The sequence below is a fragment of the Cygnus olor genome, chromosome 20 (genome assembly GCF_009769625.2).
Source record: "Cygnus olor isolate bCygOlo1 chromosome 20, bCygOlo1.pri.v2, whole genome shotgun sequence".
In the NCBI taxonomy this organism is placed as follows: Eukaryota; Metazoa; Chordata; class Aves; order Anseriformes; family Anatidae; genus Cygnus; species Cygnus olor.
The window spans coordinates 8,972,019-8,990,454 of NC_049188.1; the positions used below are offsets into that span (position 1 = coordinate 8,972,019).

General features: G+C 39.4%; 2 protein-coding genes across 8 annotated transcripts in view; both read left to right on the forward strand.

The window, feature by feature from the left end:
• The first annotated feature begins 206 nt into the window (after nucleotides 1-206).
• On the forward strand, nucleotides 207-17,388 carry INTS2 (integrator complex subunit 2). The gene is made up of 24 exons (XM_040532143.1): nucleotides 207-622; nucleotides 974-1,112; nucleotides 1,825-1,927; nucleotides 2,216-2,329; nucleotides 3,007-3,137; nucleotides 3,238-3,411; nucleotides 3,597-3,823; nucleotides 4,335-4,460; nucleotides 5,035-5,106; nucleotides 5,201-5,315; nucleotides 5,632-5,700; nucleotides 6,160-6,294; nucleotides 6,804-6,980; nucleotides 7,692-7,800; nucleotides 8,647-8,751; nucleotides 9,228-9,392; nucleotides 9,606-9,807; nucleotides 9,920-10,045; nucleotides 11,498-11,687; nucleotides 12,308-12,553; nucleotides 13,585-13,692; nucleotides 14,850-14,955; nucleotides 15,128-15,304; nucleotides 15,881-17,388. The coding sequence occupies exons 1-24, from the start codon at nucleotides 330-332 to the stop codon at nucleotides 16,048-16,050; spliced, it is 3,579 nt and encodes a 1,192-aa protein (XP_040388077.1). The 5' UTR covers nucleotides 207-329; the 3' UTR covers nucleotides 16,051-17,388.
• A 203-nt stretch (nucleotides 17,389-17,591) lies between these two features.
• The window catches only part of BRIP1 (BRCA1 interacting helicase 1), a 116,395-nt gene continuing 115,550 nt past the window's right edge, over nucleotides 17,592-18,436 (forward strand). For 2 of the 7 annotated variants that reach the window (XR_005813952.1, XR_005813954.1), the window contains exon 1: nucleotides 17,634-17,756. The gene's annotated coding sequence lies outside the window, so the exon portion shown is untranslated. Of the gene's footprint in view, nucleotides 17,757-17,861; nucleotides 18,208-18,436 lie in introns of those variants that run through there. The other 5 variants (XR_005813955.1, XM_040532419.1, XR_005813953.1 and 2 more) reach the window with 5 other exon arrangements.

An 18,436-nucleotide genomic window follows, 5' to 3' on the forward strand; every position in this document is an offset into this window, starting at 1 on the left:
TCATGACAAAATAAAAGTGACTAAGGAACAAACACTATTGCTGCCGAATGCCATAAACACTGAGTTGTACAAATTGTGATTGAGGAAATGAGAAAAAAAGTTTATACTTTTTAAAAAAAAAATCAAAAAAAATCAAATGGAATAAATTATTCATGAAGCCTTGATTGCGGTGTCTCCTTATTTCCTCTCGGGCAGAAGGGAGGGAGAGGAAGGGGCGGGCCGAGGCCGCTTGCCCGCCGCCGCCGCCGCCGCTCCCCTCAGGGCCGTGACGCGATTGCTTCGCGCCGCTGGTAGCGCCCGGCTGAGGGGACCCGGGGCCGGCCGCCGCCATGGCCGAGTGCTCGGGGCTGCAGTTCGTCAGCCCTTACGCCTTTGAGGCCATGCAGAAGGTGGACGTGGTGCGTTTGGCCGCCCTGAGCGACCCCGAGCTGCGGCTGCTGCTGCCCTGCCTGGTGCGCATGGCCCTCTGCGCCCCCGCGGACCAGAGCCAGAGCTGGGCGCAGGACAAAAAGCTCATCCTGCGGCTCCTCTCGGGCGTCGAGGCGGTCAACTCCATCGTGGCCCTGCTCTCCGTCGACTTTCACGCCTTGGAGCAGGACGCCAGCAAAGAGCAGCAGCTCCGGTAACTCCCCGGGCGGCTGCCGGAGGCCTCCCTGCGGTTTCTCGAGCGGCTTTATTCGGTTTATTCGGTGCTGCTGGGGGTGGGAGGCAGCCGGTACGTGCTGAGGGGCCGAGGAGCTACCTCGGCCCTTGGCTGGGCTGTGGGGAGCACAGACCCTTGGCGTTCTGCTGGTATTTTCTGAATACACCACGTTAATCCACCTAAATAGGTTGGCTACCGCTCTACAGGTACCACAGTCCAACCTTTAGCATGATAGAAGAAATTCCTGTGGAATTACTGTCGTCTTTGACCTGAAAAGCTGTCAGCGTGTACAAAAAACGTGATAACTGTTGTGTTTTAATCGTCTGGTAGGCACAAGCTAGGAGGAGGCAGTGGAGAAAGCATCTTGGTGTCGCAGCTGCAGCATGGCCTGACGCTGGAGTTTGAGCACAGCGATTCGCCTCGCCGGCTCCGGCTCGTACTTAGCGAATTACTGGCAATTATGAATAAGGTATATTTCTTCATTTCTGGATATTTGTGAATTTTATATTAGCAAGACGAAGAACCAGAAGGCTGTCCTCTCAATAAATTAAAGTAATGCCCCGTTACGTTACCACTGCCACTGCTGTTGTGAGTACTCTTCTCCAGATCTTACCTGCTGCACCAAGGCTTACAGTTTACATTTTTTCGAACGGTGGCTTATGATTAAACTCCTTATGAACCCAATGTCCTAGAGGAAGTCGTTCTTCCTCAGAACAAATAAGGGTAATCTTTTCTAATGTAATATTTGCTCGGTGTATCTTATAACATGCTTTACTCAAATATAACGTGATTTTGTGATGCATCAGTGCAGAAACTACATTTGAAAATGAAATTGTGTTCTTACTCTTATTGCAGTATAATGTTAGCTACCATATTTCTCTTATTTTTTTCTTCTATATTTTATTTTCTTCTATATTTTATTTTCCTTGTGCGAACTTAACATATTTTTAGAATTCTCAGGTGTTTTTCTTCTAGAAAGAAACAATAATAGTACTTGTATTGAAGTACTTCTGTTAGTAAATATTTATTATTCTAAACATATTCTTGACTGTTCTGTGTTTCTAGTTACACATTTTTAGCAATCTTAATACATTAAATCTGTTGAATTTGAAAAAAGGAAAGTCTGATCAGACAAATTGTTTCATAAAACTTGTTCAGTAATAATATATAATATCTTGTAGGTGTCAGAATCAAATGGAGAATTTTTTCTCAAATCTTCAGAGCTCTTTGAGAGTCCTGTCTACCTGGAAGAGGCAGCAGATGTTCTCTGTATTTTGCAAGCAGGTATATGTATATATAAAAACTACAAATATAGTTACTTGCTTTACTGTTGTATTACTTTTGACTTCATAACCTTCATAATTTCTTATAAACTTAAAAAAAAAATAAAACTTCTTGAGCTGTTGTGACAGATTTAAGGTTAATCTCTGCTGTATAGCTTTTTGAAAGAGGAATAAACCACAGGTAGTTTTTTTCATTCATTGATTTGATATGTTACTTAAATGCATATTAAATGCAAGTTTTTATTTGTTTCGTAGTGAAACTCTGTAACTTTAAAAACTTTTTATCCAGAGCTGCCATCACTGTTGCCCATAGTTGATGTAGCTGAAGCTTTGTTGCATGTTAAAAATGGAGCCTGGTTTCTCTGCCTCCTGGTGGCCAATGTTCCTGATAGCTTTAACGAGGGTGAGTTAGTTTCTTCTTGTCCAGCTTACAAATAAAGATTTGAAATAGTTTCTAGCAATAAAGTTCATTCTAAGCTAAACCGTATATTGTGAATATTTGAACTGATGAGTGCTTAGCTTATGAAATGTAATTGAATGCATTTATACTTAGAGACGCTGATAGGCCTCCCCTTCTCATCGCGTTCGCTCCCCTTTTTGCGGCCTAACTGTAGACTCACTGTGTGCATGTTGCAGCTTCTCCTCTGTAGGTCACCTTTCTAAAGGCTGACTCAGGCAGTGAATGACTGGGATGATGAACCTGGTCTATCTTTGCTAATAGTACCTGTCCTTCAGATTGAGCCATATTATGATGTGAAAAATTTGTATTGACATTACCCTTTTCATATCCTGTACCCTGCAGTAAGATTTCAGTCTCTAAGGCTGCCAGATGCACAGGTTATATTAGATAGAGTATAAGTAATAATTGGATAACGTGTAAATTTGTAAAGATCCTGTAATTTCTCAGAGGAGAAAGACTATTTACTTGCTCGTCCTACTCAGTGTTAATCACCAGTTCTTGGAGTAGCCCTGCTAATAAATCATAGTGAGACGAACAAAATGGTTTGGCTTTGTGTTTATGGATATGTGACTTTCTGTTGGAAGGGTCAGATTTACTAACACCTCCCGTTGGATATTTAGTCTGTAGAGGCTTGATTAAAAATGGTGAACGGCAGGATGAGGAAAGTGTTGGAGGCCGTCGTAGAACAGAAGCGCTCCGTCACCTGTGTAAAATGAACCCTTCCCAAGCTCTGAGGGTCCGAGGCATGGTGGTAAGCCTGTAACTCGCCTGTCATGAGACAAGACATGATTCATATTTGTCATCCTTGTTGGAATGGTAAAAAGATAATTGAGCCTGGACGTTTTATCTAGGTAGAAGAGTGCCATCTACCAGGTCTTGGTGTAGCTTTGACCCTGGATCACACCAAAAATGAATCTTCAGACGATGGAGTGAGTGACCTGGTGTGTTTTGTGAGTGGTTTGCTACTTGGAACAAACGCAAAGGTTCGAACTTGGTTTGGAACATTTATCCGAAATGGCCAACAGGTAAGACAATCATGTCTTGCATGTTCCCCTGGTGAAAATTTTATTAAAAAAAAACAAACAAAAACCACTCCTTCCCAGTCTCTTCTTTTTTTCTTGAATTCATCATTATGGAGGCTCTTCTATAATATAGTGTCTGATAAGATGAATTTTATATTGTCGTTCTCTTCTTTTAACCTCTTACACAGAGAAAAAGAGATAATATCAGTTCTGTGCTTTGGCAAATGAGGAGGCAGCTGCTCCTGGAGCTCATGGGAATCCTTCCCACGGTTCGCAGCACACACATTGTTGAAGAAGCAGATGTTGATATGGAGCCAAATGTGTCTGTGTATTCGGGACTGAAGGAAGAGCATGTTGTGAAAGCCAGCGCATTGTTACGTCTCTATTGCGCTTTGATGGGAATAGCTGGGCTGAAGTAATGAATGTTTTAATGCTCTGTGTTTTTACTCACTATCGTTTTTTTTTTTTTAACCTAAAATAATATTAATGCATGAAATGAGTTCCTCTGTTTAATGCTGCAAAATCAGCGTTACAGATTTCATTAAAATAAGTCTAGGCCTAAGGGTGTAGAACAGCTGAATAGTCTAGCAAAGTACTTTATATGAACTTTGAATTTCTTTTTCTTTAGTTTTACATTTTAGAGAGCGCTAATGTAGCATCTTCATACAACATTAGTTTTGGTTCAAAGTGTGTTGTACCAATAGGCATGCTTATGTCCTGGGGAAGTTTTCTCACTGTTGTTATCTCTTAGCAGAGATTTTTATTGGGATTCTTAAGTTCAAAGAGAAGTGCCAGTTAATCTTGATATTCATATATTGATAGTAACTTGATAAACAGGTTAAATAACAGAGAAAACTTAATCTTCAACCATTGCGATGAGGTTGGAAATCGCTGTTAAATGATCAGTGTTCTCTCCCCCCCTTCAGACCAACTGATGAAGAAGCTGAGCAGCTCCTGCAGCTGATGACCAGCCGGCCTCCTGCAACTCCAGCTGGTGTTCGCTTTGTTTCTCTTTCCTTTTGTATGCTTCTGGCCTTCTCCACTCTTGTCAGGTACCTCAATAAAGGAGGAGTTTGGTAAAGGTATTGCTGTTTTAACACAATTAAGGCAATGACCTTCAGAGATGCACAGTTTTTCCTCTCCTAATTCTTTATACTAAGAAGGGATTTATCTCACACTGCTGTAAGTGTCTGAAACTGCTCTGCTCACTCACTTGCTGGTAGCCAATCTTTTGAGGGGAGTATTGGCAGTAGCTTAGTTTGGAATGGTTTTTGAAGGCTAAAGTAGGCCTTACCAGTTACTTTTCCATTGAACATGTTTATAGCTAAATTCTTTAGGGACCTTATTCAGAAAAGTAGCAACGTAGTTATTTAATGGATGTAGCTTTTTGCTGTGTGCTTTCAAGACAGGAAATTGTCTGACAGCTGGACTCTTGCCCAGACTTCGAAGTTAATGCTAAATATCAGTGCTTATCAGCTGTTGATGCAAAGTAGACAGTGACAGAAAGTATCCTGGTATAAGATTCCTCAAATACTGTGTTTTATTTTTTTTTTCCTGCTAGTAATTGTTAGTTCAACTAACTGTAATTTCTGGGAAATGGATCTTTTATGTAATTTCTTTGTGCAGTACACCAGAACAGGAGCAACTCATGGTAATGTGGCTTAGTTGGATGATAAAGGAAGAAGCTTACTTTGAAAGGTGAGAGCAGGCTTCTTTTGTTTTTAGTGATTCCAGTATTCTCACATTTACTTATGTCTTGTTGGGAATTAACTCTTCCTCTTTGTTATCGCAGCATTTCTGGTGTGTCTGCTTCCTTTGGAGAGATGCTTCTCTTGGTAGCCATGTATTTCCACAGTAATCAGCTCAGTGCTATCATTGATTTGGTCTGCTCCACTTTGGGAATGAAAGTAAGTCCTAAGCTGTTTCTAAAACACACATTTCTCTGTTAAAATTCACTTTCTAACTGTGGATTTATACTCTTGTATTTACTTTAATTTTAATAAAAAAAACTTTGGTTTTGCTAATGTAAACATATACACAAGAAATGAGTAACTAACTTAAATTAGTTAATTTCATTACTCAGTTTAGATATGTGAATCTTTTCCTCGTACCACAATGAAGACAAATTTTAAAAAGTTAACAGTTAATAAAATAAATTTACAGAACTTAAAAGAAAGTTAGAACTTAAAATTGAAAGTAGTTTTTTTTGTTTGTTTGTTTCAGATTGTTATAAAGCCCAGCTCTCTGAGCAGAATGAAGACAATCTTCACGCAGGAGATTTTCACTGAACAGGTATTTGAAGTCTAAGCCTTTATTTTTTTTTCCTTTGCTTTGTCATTTTTTTCTCTTTTTTTTTTTTCTTCTTTAATCACTTTGGTTTGACCTACAAGAAGTTGCACCCTCCTTATAATGAAGAACTTTGGCCTTTTAATTTTGTACAGTGATCCAATTATGCGTTTTGAACATTAGGCTGTTTTTAAATAATGGAAAAGCAAAAGAGAAAAATAGTCCAGAATGACATAAAATAATATAGTAACAGGAAATTGTTTATAAATGTAGTATGTCTGCTACAGTTTTGCATATACTGCATTAAACTACATAAAAGTGTTCTTCAGCTACCAAACAACCAAAAATAAATAAATGCCTGAAAGGATGCAGCTGTGCAGCTTTGTCACATTGTGCTTATGCATTGTGATATAGTGATATATATTTTTTGTGGTATTTTTCTTGGTAATTATAACTTTCTTTTAGGTTGTCACAGCCCATGCAGTTCGTGTGCCGGTTACAGGCAATCTCAGTGCCAACATTATTGGTTTTTTACCTATTCACTGCATTTACCAGCTTTTAAGAAGCCGGTCATTCACCAAGCACAAAGTATCCATTAAGGTATGATATTCATTTTATTTCTGTTCTCTGTTTTGGATGTTGACTAGGCTTTGCAGGCTTCATTTTTTGGTAGAATTGCCTAAGAAGTTACAACATGAACAGAATTATTCATGAATCTTTCAGTCTATTACCATGTGATTTAAGACGGGACAATGTATTAAGTTAGGATACCTAGTTATAGCTCTGTAATCCAGGAGTCTGAACTTAACTAAGTTACATATAATTAGAAGGTTATCCCTGTCAATTTTCTGTGCTTAGTAAGATCATGGTCTGAGCGATGTTTTCAGCCAGGACAAGCTTTATTGGTAGATCTTTGTAGAGCAGAGAAAGCTCTTTTTGGATATGCAGTTTATGACTACATTTAACGCAGAACAGGTATTATACTTTCCAAAGTCAAAACCTCATTCAAATACATTTTTTTTGTAACTAGTTAAAAAGGAAGGTACTTGCAAACAAAAGAATTACCCGTCAGCTTTGAAACTAAACATAGTGGCGTGTTTTTTTTCTAGGACTGGATCTATCGGCAGCTCTGTGAAACTACCACTCCACTCCATCCTCAGCTGCTTCCTCTTATTGATGTCTACATTAACTCTATTCTTACTCCTGCATCAAAATCCAACCCAGAAGCCACAAATCAGCCTGTCACGGAACAGGAGATACTGAATGTTTTCCAGGGACTCACTGGGGTAAATGATTTGTTTGTTTCTTTCATGTAGTTTCATGTCAAGGTACGTGTGGTTCAGTATATTGTATACATGCTTGTTTCAGATTCTGTAAGTTGTCTAATTTTTTGTCTTTAGTCCTTATATACTCGTTGCCCTACATTGATGGTCATGTGTTTATAAGTGAGTCTTGTTAGTGCTACCTAGATTTCTCGGAGAATTGATATTTGTCCCCCTTTTACCCTTTTCTTTGGGAAGTAATCAACTCACACTATTAAAAATGCAAAATTAGAACACTTCTTAAAAATCACAGGTTCTTCTTAACAGTAAAATAAATTGGAAAGAGGAGTTGTTTATCTTGGATTTGTATAATTTTTGTACTGATTTGGCCTTCTTAGATCAAAAATACTATGTAATTGAAGCACTCTAGCTGTTTTTGAAAGAAACATTTTCTTTTTGATGGAAGTGTGGGTAGCTTGAATGCATGTTGAATGAGTAGTAAACATTAACTTGTGCTGGAATCCTGGGAATTCCAAGACATCAAAAATACCTTTTATGTTTGAAACTCATTTAAGAAAAGAAAAATCTACAACTTTCAGCTTGGACCTCCTATGGCTTGATATTTTTATGCAAGGTTTATTGCTTTATCCTTCTTCATATTTGCAGGTAAATACAAATTTTTGTTCTCAGCAATCAGGAATGCAACATGACCTTTGTATGTGGTTTTTTATACAGGGAGAAAATACTCGTCTTACTCAGCGTTACAGCATCACAACGCAATTGCTTGTCCTCTACTATGTCCTGTCATACGAAGAAGCACTTCTGGCAAACACGAAGACACTAGGTATATGTGAATGCATCTCTGAAAAATAGCAATTTAAAAATTTGATGCAACTAGAGGAATTCTTACAATAACCAAAATTTATGTTGCTGTCAGGTTGAAGCACAGTATGAAAAGCTTAGATTCGTGTGGTAAATGCAGCACTGCCATATAAATTAAACAGATAAACTTTCTGCTAAAACTCCATAGTTGAGTAATTGGTTTTCCAGATTGAAAAAGATCCAAGCTAGCCAAAAAAATATTTATATTTATATAAATGTATTTCTGTATTTTAATAAATATTTTTGACCATGTGATAAATATTACCAACTAATAACTAAGACTTCTTAATCACTTTAGATATTCGTTTGTTCATGTGTCAGCAAACTAAGCACATCTCTTTGGGCTGGCAATTTTATAATTTTATAGTTGGCAAGGCTGAATGATTCCTTTTTGCCTTGAAAATTTGGGCTTTTAAAATAATGTTGTGTATGTTACTGACTGAGTTTCATTTCAATGAAAACATAGTACTTATATCTAGTGGTTGCTTTTTTAATGTTGAATAAAAACAGTGCAGATTTGAATATGATCTCAAAATCTGTTCGACTTGATCAAAAATAGTGTGAAGATGTTGTGAAAAATCTAAACGACAGGGAAATCTTTAAATGGAAATGTTCACAGAAATTGTTTCCTAAAGGGCTTAGCTTAATGCTTTACCAGGAATGAGGTGTGCTATTAGGGGTTTTCTCTATTTTAATTGAATAATATAGGGGCTAATGTCTTACATTTTCCTTACTGATTCAGTCAGGGAAATATGTATTTTTTCACACTGTAACTATTATGTGTGGATTTTTTCCCATTCCCTTATAGCTGCCATGCAAAGAAAACCCAAGTCGTACTCTTCAGCGTTAATGGATCAGATTCCAATCAAGTACCTCATCCGGCAGGCCCAAGGACTGCAGCAGGAACTGGGAGGTATATCTGTGCATCAAAGTCTAATGTCCGTGAAGAAAGAAAGCTAAGCTTGTTTCCAGCTCTTCTGCTGTTGGTTGTTTCATAGTGTGCTTGCCTTTTTGTTTCTTTTAAACTGCGTCTATAGTAACTAGTGAAATTATAGATAAATCTAAAGAGTAACAGTGAAAGTTTGAGGAGGGTAGTTCTTTCTAGAGTAGTCCTTACCTACCTAGAGTAGTTAGCGTGGGAATTACCTGAGAATTTATAATTGTTTCAGGCTAAGTTTAAAAGCTACTGTAGGGTCCTCCCACCTTCCCAAAATGGAACTTTTCCTTTCTGTTGGAGGTAGAATTTCAGACTCTAAACATGCAAGTTCATTGAACATTTTGGCAGTGATTGAGTTAAGATCTGTTGTTGAAATGGTAGGCACAAATGTGTTCAGGTGACTAATGTAGCTATTTAAATCTAAAGTGTATACTTTCTTAATGCCCTTAAAGGCTTGCATTCTGCACTGTTACGCCTTCTTGCAACTAACTACCCTCACCTCTGCATCGTGGAAGACTGGATCTGTGAGGAACAGATCACAGGCACTGATGCCTTACTGAGGAGGATGCTTCTTACAAACATTGCGAAGAATCATTCTCCTAAACAGCTCCAGGAAGGTAAAAGCTTTGTTTGAAGTAAGCAATTCGCTTTCCAAACTGGTGGAAGGAATGTAATGGGTTTGGAAGTGCTTAGTCATTTAATTTCTTTATGCAAATGCTGTATGATCAAACAAAATATTCTGCTGCAAGCTCATTAACTTGTGAGTCCTCAGGTCAAGAAGTCAGCAAAAATGTCAGAAGTCCAGTTTTACCATTGTCTTTGTTTTATAGCATTTTCCATGCTGCCTGGAAATCATACCCAGCTGATGCAGATTTTAGAACACTTAACACTTCTCTCAGCTGGTGAATTGATCCCATATGCAGAAGTATTGACATCAAATATGAATTGCTTGCTGAATGCTGGAGTCCCTCGGAGGATTCTTCAGACCGTCAATAAACTTTGGATGGTTCTTAACACTGTGATGCCGAGAAGGTAGGCTCAAAATACTATTTAGTTTGCTGTTGCAAACAGCAACAAACAAATCCTTTTTTTTTTTTCTTTCTTATGGACTATTAAAAAAAACTTTAAAATAATCTCATTTTAGGTTGTGGGTTATGACCGTTAATGCTCTGCAGCCTTCAGTAAAAATAGTCCGACAGCAGAAGTACACTCAGAATGATCTGATGATTGATCCTTTGATTGTACTAAGATGTGATCAGAGAGTTCATAGGTAAGCATCTCTTCTAGCTTTTTATGCCCTGCAGTACTTACATTGGTACATAGTGAGTGCTGTACATAAAGAAGTCTCATAGAAAACTAAAAATGTTCAGTACTTTGAAATATTTTCAAACTAGTCTTATGAGCTTCTAAGATCCATCTTTTGCTGCACCATATTCTTGTATTAAGCTTGTTGGTCTGAGGATTGAGTGAACTGTGCACGCTGTTTAAGCATGTCATATTGTCCAGCTGAGCGTCTTGTAAAATGGCCTTACATGTAGTTCTATTCTGGAAACTCTGAGATTTGCACATAGATCATCCATTTTAGATTTGTGTGTGTGAATTTGTTCTAGACACTGCAGCATGCTTAAAATGGCTGCTGCCACATGGTGGTGGTGGTGGTTGTAACTGTAGCATCCTTCCACTTCACAATTGTCATTTGACATCCTTCATGGGCCTGTAAATACTTTCTTTTTTGGCTAATGGTTTCTGCCAGTGGGTGCTGGATGTATATAGCAGAGGTAGATTTGCTTCATTTTTCAACTAAGTCTTTTAGCAGTACTTAGAAATTACTTCCTGTAGCTGTCAGCGATGACAGAGGAGGATGTGTAAAGCTGCAGAATGACTTTGATGTAGAAGAACAAGCTGAGAATTTTAGTAGTAGAAATGATCATAACTGATAGCAGCAGACCAGCTTGTAAAAGTACTTCAGCCTCTAGCTTTTTTCCTTTTTGTATTCTTTTTCACATCTTCTGTCAGTTGTGGTTTATTTTTTCCCTTTTTACTTCTCTTTTTTTAGTACCCTTCTGTTCATAATAAATGGCTAGTATCATCTCGATTTGTTCTTCATGTTCTTGTTGGTATGCATCTGCCCCTTTGCCTTTTAGCAATTGAGCTGTTAATCCAATTTTCATTAGGCTCACTACAACTCTGCTAGACTTCAGGTTTCTACTGATGACATCTTTAATGCCAACCCGTAGGAGAAATATTTAAATGTATGTCCATTCAGCCCTGGTTACAAATTGAAAATCCTAAGCTTCTAAAACTGTCAGAGAGATTTATAAGACAATGTGATTTGAGAGCTATCATGTTAGTATTGTGGAAGCAGTTGTTTAGAGCTTCTCTGCCTTACTTTTTCTCCATCATTCAGATCATTATTTTGGTTTAAATTGACATAGAGCAGAAATTTTTCTAGTTTCCTGTGTTTGTCAGAAGTTATTCTCTGAAGTAGCTCCTTGTTTGTGTACAGTGTGTGCATGCATACGCGTGCATGAGAGAAGGACTGAGTGGCAGGACAGCAGAAAGACTTGTGACCTTTAGTATTTTGCTGTGTTGGAGAAAGCAGCTTTAGTATGGACCAGAGTACAACCAAGTGAATCTTTGTGGAGTTTTTAGTTTGTTTTTACTCTTACTGTTTATTATTCTGCTTACTGAAATGGCTTTATTGTATGTGTTCCTATATTAGGAGCCCTCCTCTGATGGATATAACTTTGCACATGTTGAATGGATATCTTCTTGCTTCAAAAGCTTACCTCAATTCTCACCTAAAAGAAACAGCAGAACAGGACATTAGGCCGTCCCAAAATAATGCAATGGGTCCAGAAGCCCCAGAAGTTACAAGGGAAGAATTAAAAAATGCATTGCTTGCTGCTCAGGTAAGGGGGAGGGATGGATATTAAATGACATGAGGAAAGACAATCACAAAACAAATACAGAAATGGAAAATAAATTAAAAGGTCATCTCTTTTTTTTTTTTCTGCATTCAGATTGTTGAATATTTTCTCGGGAATTCCTGAGTAATCCTGTTTCACAGACATTCTCTTCTTACTTTTGTCTGGAAGAATGGCACATCTAGAGTCCCTCTTAGAAGATGATTTTTGAGTTAATGGAGGTTTTATACTTAAATGGGTAGTGTAGTCCCTTCCAAATTCTATGAATTGCATGGCCATGAGCATTTTTTGTCTGATCTGGATGCTTTAGGGGACCGTTGGAGATATATTTTGAAACAATACGTGATTCCCTTGGAAAGATTGTTCTGATCTGTGATTATGATAGTCTGGTGGATTTAAGCTTTTGTTCAGTTAATTTGTTAATGTTCTCTGGGGTTTATGGTTCTTGAACTGAGTTGTGGTTTTATTTTTTCCTTACAGAAAAACATTCTATATCCAGTAATTCTAGCCATTTGGCAGCCTTTAGTTTCTTAAATTGTCATTACTTTGTATTTCGTTTCTTATTTCTTTTTTTATGTGTGCTCTGTTGCTTATTTTCTTCACAGGACAGTGCTGCTGTGCAGATTCTTCTAGAGATCTGCTTACCGACAGAAGAAGAGAAAACTCAGGGCAGTAATACATACAGTTTGCTGAAGAGTGTTCAAAGTACCTCGGGTCCTAAGAGTCCAGAACTAGAGGAAGAAGAAGATAGCTTGCTCTGCAATCTTCGAGAGGTCCAGTGTCTGATCTGCTGTCTGCTGCATCAGATGTATATAGCCGACCCCAACATAGTAAAACTAGTTCATTTCCAGGTCTGGTTTGCATTATTTTAGTTCTTTCATGTTTCTTCTGGTTAGGAGAGAGCCAAGTGAAGTGGTCAAAGAATGCTGGATGCTGTTGTTGTGTTCCTCACAAATTACAAAAACACACTCCTCTTTTTCCCGTCTTCCCAAATTTGTAGTGCCCACGTTTCCACCAAATTTCAGTGCTTTTGTTCGGTGTTGTAGCTGAGAGGGGAGCAGCTAAAGTATGCCTGTTCTTCATCATCAAACACATGCTTTGTTTGTGCCTTTGCCATTATTTATACTGAAGTAGTGTGTCCACTCTAGGCCAAAGAAGACTGGTGTACTCATCTTGTAATTACTTGTTCCACATCTTGTGTGGTTTAGTGTTTTTCTGGCCATGTTCTTGAATTAATATACCCATTATTCAAAACTGTAATTTGGCCTCAAATATCAGTTTCTTCTTATCTTTCCTTTTTGCTAGGGCACACTTTATCTCTTTAGAGTGGAAGGAGAAAGGATGCCCCTGCCACAGCAGCTGTAGGCCTTCACAAAAAAGAAGGGGGGGGGAGGCTTAGCAAATTTTTTATATAAATATGTTTTTTGGTATGTGTTAAATCGCTCATTGCCAGATGGTAGTCTCTCTTAAGAGCAGTTAATTTGCCTTGACCTGGAACTGATTAAGTGACTGGAAAAGTTGTAATAGTGCAGTTGTGAAATAAGCAAGTTGGGGCCTACAGTGGTGTTTGGAACGCAGGGCAAGGACACAAAAGAAAAGAGTCAATGCAGCTTGGTTTAGTTTGGGGAGCAGAGAGGGAATTTATATGCAAATAGTAGGTTGAGTCCTGTGGATAAAGAACTGATTCAGACCCTGGGTGTGTCACCCAGCCTACTTCGTGTTGCCTTGGGGGTACAGGCCTGTTGCTTGTCTTTCTGAACAAAAGCGAGTTATATTTGTTTTGAAAAAAAAAGCATTAATGCAGATCTAATTTAAAACTGTAATTGAAGCAGAATTTTTTAAACTCCTTGGGCATATCTGTTTTCTTTCCTTAATCCCGCAGGGTTATCCGTGCGAACTTCTGGCACTGACAGTGGCGGGGATTCCATCAATGCACATCTGTCTGGATTTCATACCTGAGCTCATTGCCCAGCCTGAACTTGAAAAACAGGTACTGTGCAGTCATCTCGTTTGGGAGTCACTGTAAGTAGTTAACACCGATGCAGTATTGGTTAGGGGGAGAAAATAAAAGGATCACTTAACAATAAGTCTCGTTCTAACCTGCCCAGTATATTAAGGTAGTATCGGTAGCACTTTCACCTTAGATTAAAAGCCCTGCCACCAAATCTGGGATTGTGATGACTCTGCTGACATGTCTGTGTACACTTGTTTAGGAGATGCTCATGAATTTCAATATTACTTTCAAGAACATAAAAGCACTTTCAATAACAACTTTTTTGTATATGTTGCCTATATATCAGTTGGCAGAAGTTTTACCTTCTTAGCTTTTGTCTGATACTTTATAGCTAGAGGAACTTGCATAAAGGTTTAGATTTTGAAAACCTTTTGTGGTAAACATACTCTGCGAAACAGAAGAAGCAGCCTAAAGATCAAAATTTTATTCTTGTGAAAATTTTGACTACCAGGACTTTCTTCCAGAGATTATTACTACTGCTTCTCGAAGCAAGCTTAGCAAAGAGGGAGTCAGGAATTTAATTTTTTTTTAAATATTCACCTATATTTTTGAAGCCTTCTCATGATGATTGTTAAAAATAATGTCAAATAATTGTTAATGATTACTTTCTAGAACAGTTTATAGACACTGATTTGGTATGCTGTGACAAGGGAAGATTACATATTTGGTTAGCCCTAGGTAACTGGAATTTTTGGGGCTAAAAATCAAATCAACTTCCTAGTTGCTCTTAAGTAATCCTTTTCAAATACTAAGTTTCTGTTTGTGAGAAGGCACTCTAGTAAAGTTAAAGCTAGAACACATTGGACACTTAACAGTTTTTACAAAGATTACATTGTAAATTGTGTCGTTTTGTTGCTCATTGTTAATGTTGGAACAAATTGTGTCTGTGATAGAGATTCTGAAAGGCTAACAGATACTTGTTTAATGTTAAACATCTGATTTTTTAATTTTTTATGCAGCAGCATAAAAATTCCACAGTAACTATTTTTAAGATTTCTCTCACTTTTATTTTCTGACTATAAGATGGGGAATATTTACTAACTCCTAAATTACATGAAGAGCTTCGGATTGAAACTACAAAACAATTTATAACTTTTTGCTTATTTTTCTTTTGCCTTTCACCTACTTAACAGATATTTGCTATCCAGTTACTTTCATATTTATGCATCCAATACGCACTACCTAAATCTCTCAGTGTGGCTCGTTTAGCTATCAATGTGATGGGAACCCTACTCACAGGTAAGCATTCCATCAACTCCTAAATGCATTGTTGTGTAAGTTAGATTTGTCTAGGTTGAATAAAATTTTGCCACAATGCCACTGTGTTAATTATGATTGTAAAAGTAACAATTCTTGACTGGATTTTGATAATAGTTGCTTTTTTACTTAACCATTTCCTTTTCCTTTATAGTTCTAACCCAATCAAAGCGCTATACCTTTTTTATGCCAACCCTGCCTTGTTTGGTGTCATTCTGTCAAGCCTTCCCTCCTTTGTATGAGGATATTATGTCTCTGCTGATACAGATTGGGCAAGTTTGTGCCTCTGATGTTGCTACGCAGACGAGAGACTTTGACCCAATTATTACACGTAAGTAAAGCAGCTTGTATTTCAAAGGTAATGTCATGGTCCTAGGGAGAAAATAATGTTAATGTTTCAAATGTTTAAGCATAGTAAATGCAATATGAAATGTACTACTGTTAATTTGTAAATATAGAAGGGATAGGGTTCAGTGGATTTATTGTGTTGGAGAAGTTAGAAGCTGGAGGGGTTGGAAGCCATTGGAAATGCACAGTCAAATGAGCTGAGTTTTGTACAACTGTTTAAATCTATTGGTTGATTTTTAGCAAGTAATTCTGTCTTTCTGTCTAACACAAATGTTCTACTCATGTGATTCAGTGTTCTCTGATGCTATCTATGCTATGATATTTATGTTTAAGAGATTAAGAGGGAGTACAAAAAGAAACAAGGAGGCAGATATAGGTAAATGGAAAGGACAAGTTGTTGTAGTGTCTATAGAAATAATGTGGAATTCAACCATCAACCATCACTGTTTCATGTATTGGGTTTAAATTGACGATTTCATAGCATACGTTTATGCTATGGGTGTAATATAACAGCTGTATTCATTTATTCATTTATTTATTTATGGTTGTTTTTTTTTAGGTCTCCAGCAACTAAAAGAGAAACCAAATGAGGTGTCAGGACTTTGTAAAGATTCACCTTACAAAAGTTGTTCAAGGGATTTTGCAAGTATGGACCCTGATGTTCAGTTATGCCAGTGTGTTGAAAGCACTATCATTGAAATAATTAACATGAGCGTAAGTGGAGTTTAGGAAGAACGCAAATGAGATTATACTGTAGCTAGTCCCATGGCCTATGGTGTCTAAATTTGGATAGAGCTGCCAAAGTGGATTGAGGAGCTGGAGCACGAGAAATTTTTCTTTCACTGGATTCGGTTATGTCTGAACCTTCTTAAAAGAAAAGAATACTTCAAGGAGACTTGTTTTGCTTCCAGTGAAAACTTTTGAGGCTGTTGTGGCGGGTAAATCATTTCCAGTGAAAGTAAGCGTGATCTTTCAGGCTTGCTTGGTTGCACACTGTGCAACTCTGTGATACAGCAATGCACCCATAAAAGGTTTCTTGACACCGTGAAGTGAGTACTTAATTTGTTGAGCAAACGACAAAATGATGGTTAAGAAAAATTTGAGATTGGAAAGCTTTACTAAAATTCAAATAAATGACTGTCCCACGACCTTGCAGAGCGAAAAAGATTTAACTTTTTTTTTTCCCTTTTCAAACCATTGGTCAAAATGTGAATTCATGAGACCAATAACTTTAAAGATCAGACAGCCTTCAGTGGAAGTTTGAAACTGGTCTCAAAGGAATAAAGTGGAAAAGGTATCTTAAGTTGTCGTCAGGGTAAGCTTAAACAGAAATTAATGTTGGAGATGACTGTGGCAGAAGCTAAATTTCCTGTAGTGAAAGGGATGACAGATTTCAGCCATACCAAAGCAGTTCCACACAGCTCAGTGAACAAGAAGGCTGAAGAATCCTTTGTGCTTACTGCGTGCAGTTGGTTGTTCCTTCATTTACAACTGCAGCAGTTAGCCTTGACGGATGTTTTGGGGCATTGCAGAAGGGTGTTTATGGTGCAATGTTCCTGAAGCTTACACAAGCTCTTATGTGAGGCAGCACATGCGTCTGCAACAGAGAAAGAAGCTTGTTTGGCTGTTGTGCCAGAATTGAATGTTGTACTTCAGCACGCTTGGATTGCTAAGCTTGGCAGCCCAGATTTGCTGTTTCTTGAACGACAACATCCAGGATCCTTAATTAAGTAAAATATTTTTCAGTTTAAGCCAGTTTACATTCCAGAAATAACGGTCTGATTCTTTAGTGTGACTTGAGAAAGTCTTGCATACGTCTGCTTCCTGTGATGGACAGCCAGTGGGAGATGCTAGCACTGGATTGCCGAGCCTGGTTCCCAGCTGTGTGCCAGGCTCATCGGTGTGCCCCGACCGTGTGCCGGCACCGTCTGGCTCCCAAGGATGGTTTTGTCATCTCGGTGTAATGTATGTAAATAATTTCAACACGTGGTGTTTTTTCCTGTCGTGTAATTTTATATGCTGTATTTGTATTTAAACTAAAAAAAAATAAAAAAAAGACGATTTGAATCGATTCGTAGGTGCTTCTACTTTCCATGTGAAAGGGATCTGCAGGCACTGATGTAAGGGGGGGGGGGGCAGCAAATGGGGGGGCCCCCATTTGCGGGGGCCCGCGGCCGAGGCCCAACGCCAGCCCCGGGGCGGCTGGAGGAGCTGCCCTGCGTGGTTACCTAGCAACGAGTGCAACCCGGAAGCCAACACGCCCCATCACCATTGGCTCTACCCGTGCGGCGCGGGGGGGGGGGGGAGTCGCTCAGTGTGCGGCTCGCCGAGTGGCGGCTCGGCGCCCTTCCCTTTCAGCCCATTGGCGGGCGTGGCCGAGCCGCGCGGGAGGCGGGAAGCGGGAGGCTGCCGGGGGCGGCCTCGCCTGAGGTGAGGTGAGCGCGGCCCGGGGGGGAGCGGGCAGGGGAGAGGAGGCTCCGCGAGCGGCTCTGAGGGAGGTTAAAGAGCCCCGGGGGCTCCGTGCCCTGCCCCGCCCCGCAGCGGGGCTCCCCGGGCCGTGCTCTCACCTCCCCGGGCCTCCGGTGGCTGCCGCCTTCTGCCCGCTGTGGGGCGGATTCCGCCCCCCCCGGGTTGTGCTTTCTGGGGCAGAGACCGCTTAAACTCGGTTCTGAGCAGCCCCCCGTTAACAGACACCCCCCCCACACCCCCAGTGTTTGAGGAAAAGCCTCTTCCTGGGTGCGGTTTCAGGGGAGAGGCTGGCCGTGAGCTCCCGGTCTTGTCCCTTCTCGCTAGGGCTTCCTTGGTGTTGGCAGAGCCGGTGCTGGAGGTGAATCACGGCACACGGCGGTGTTTCTCTCGTGCCTGTGTTTACACGTTAAAAGTCAGGTGAGGACACAGGTTAGCGAGTTCACGTATCGCTGGAAGACCGCCAGCATAAAACTGCTCTTTTATTCTATACACGCTGAAAACCTGTAAGATGAGTTTCTGTGTCTTTGAGAAACTAGCCGTTTTTTTAAAGCCATACAGGTCTACCGTGTTTTTAATTCAGAATTTTCAGCGTGACAGGGAAACTGACTTTCTTTTATTCTCCAGAGTGAGAAAAATGTGAAATAAC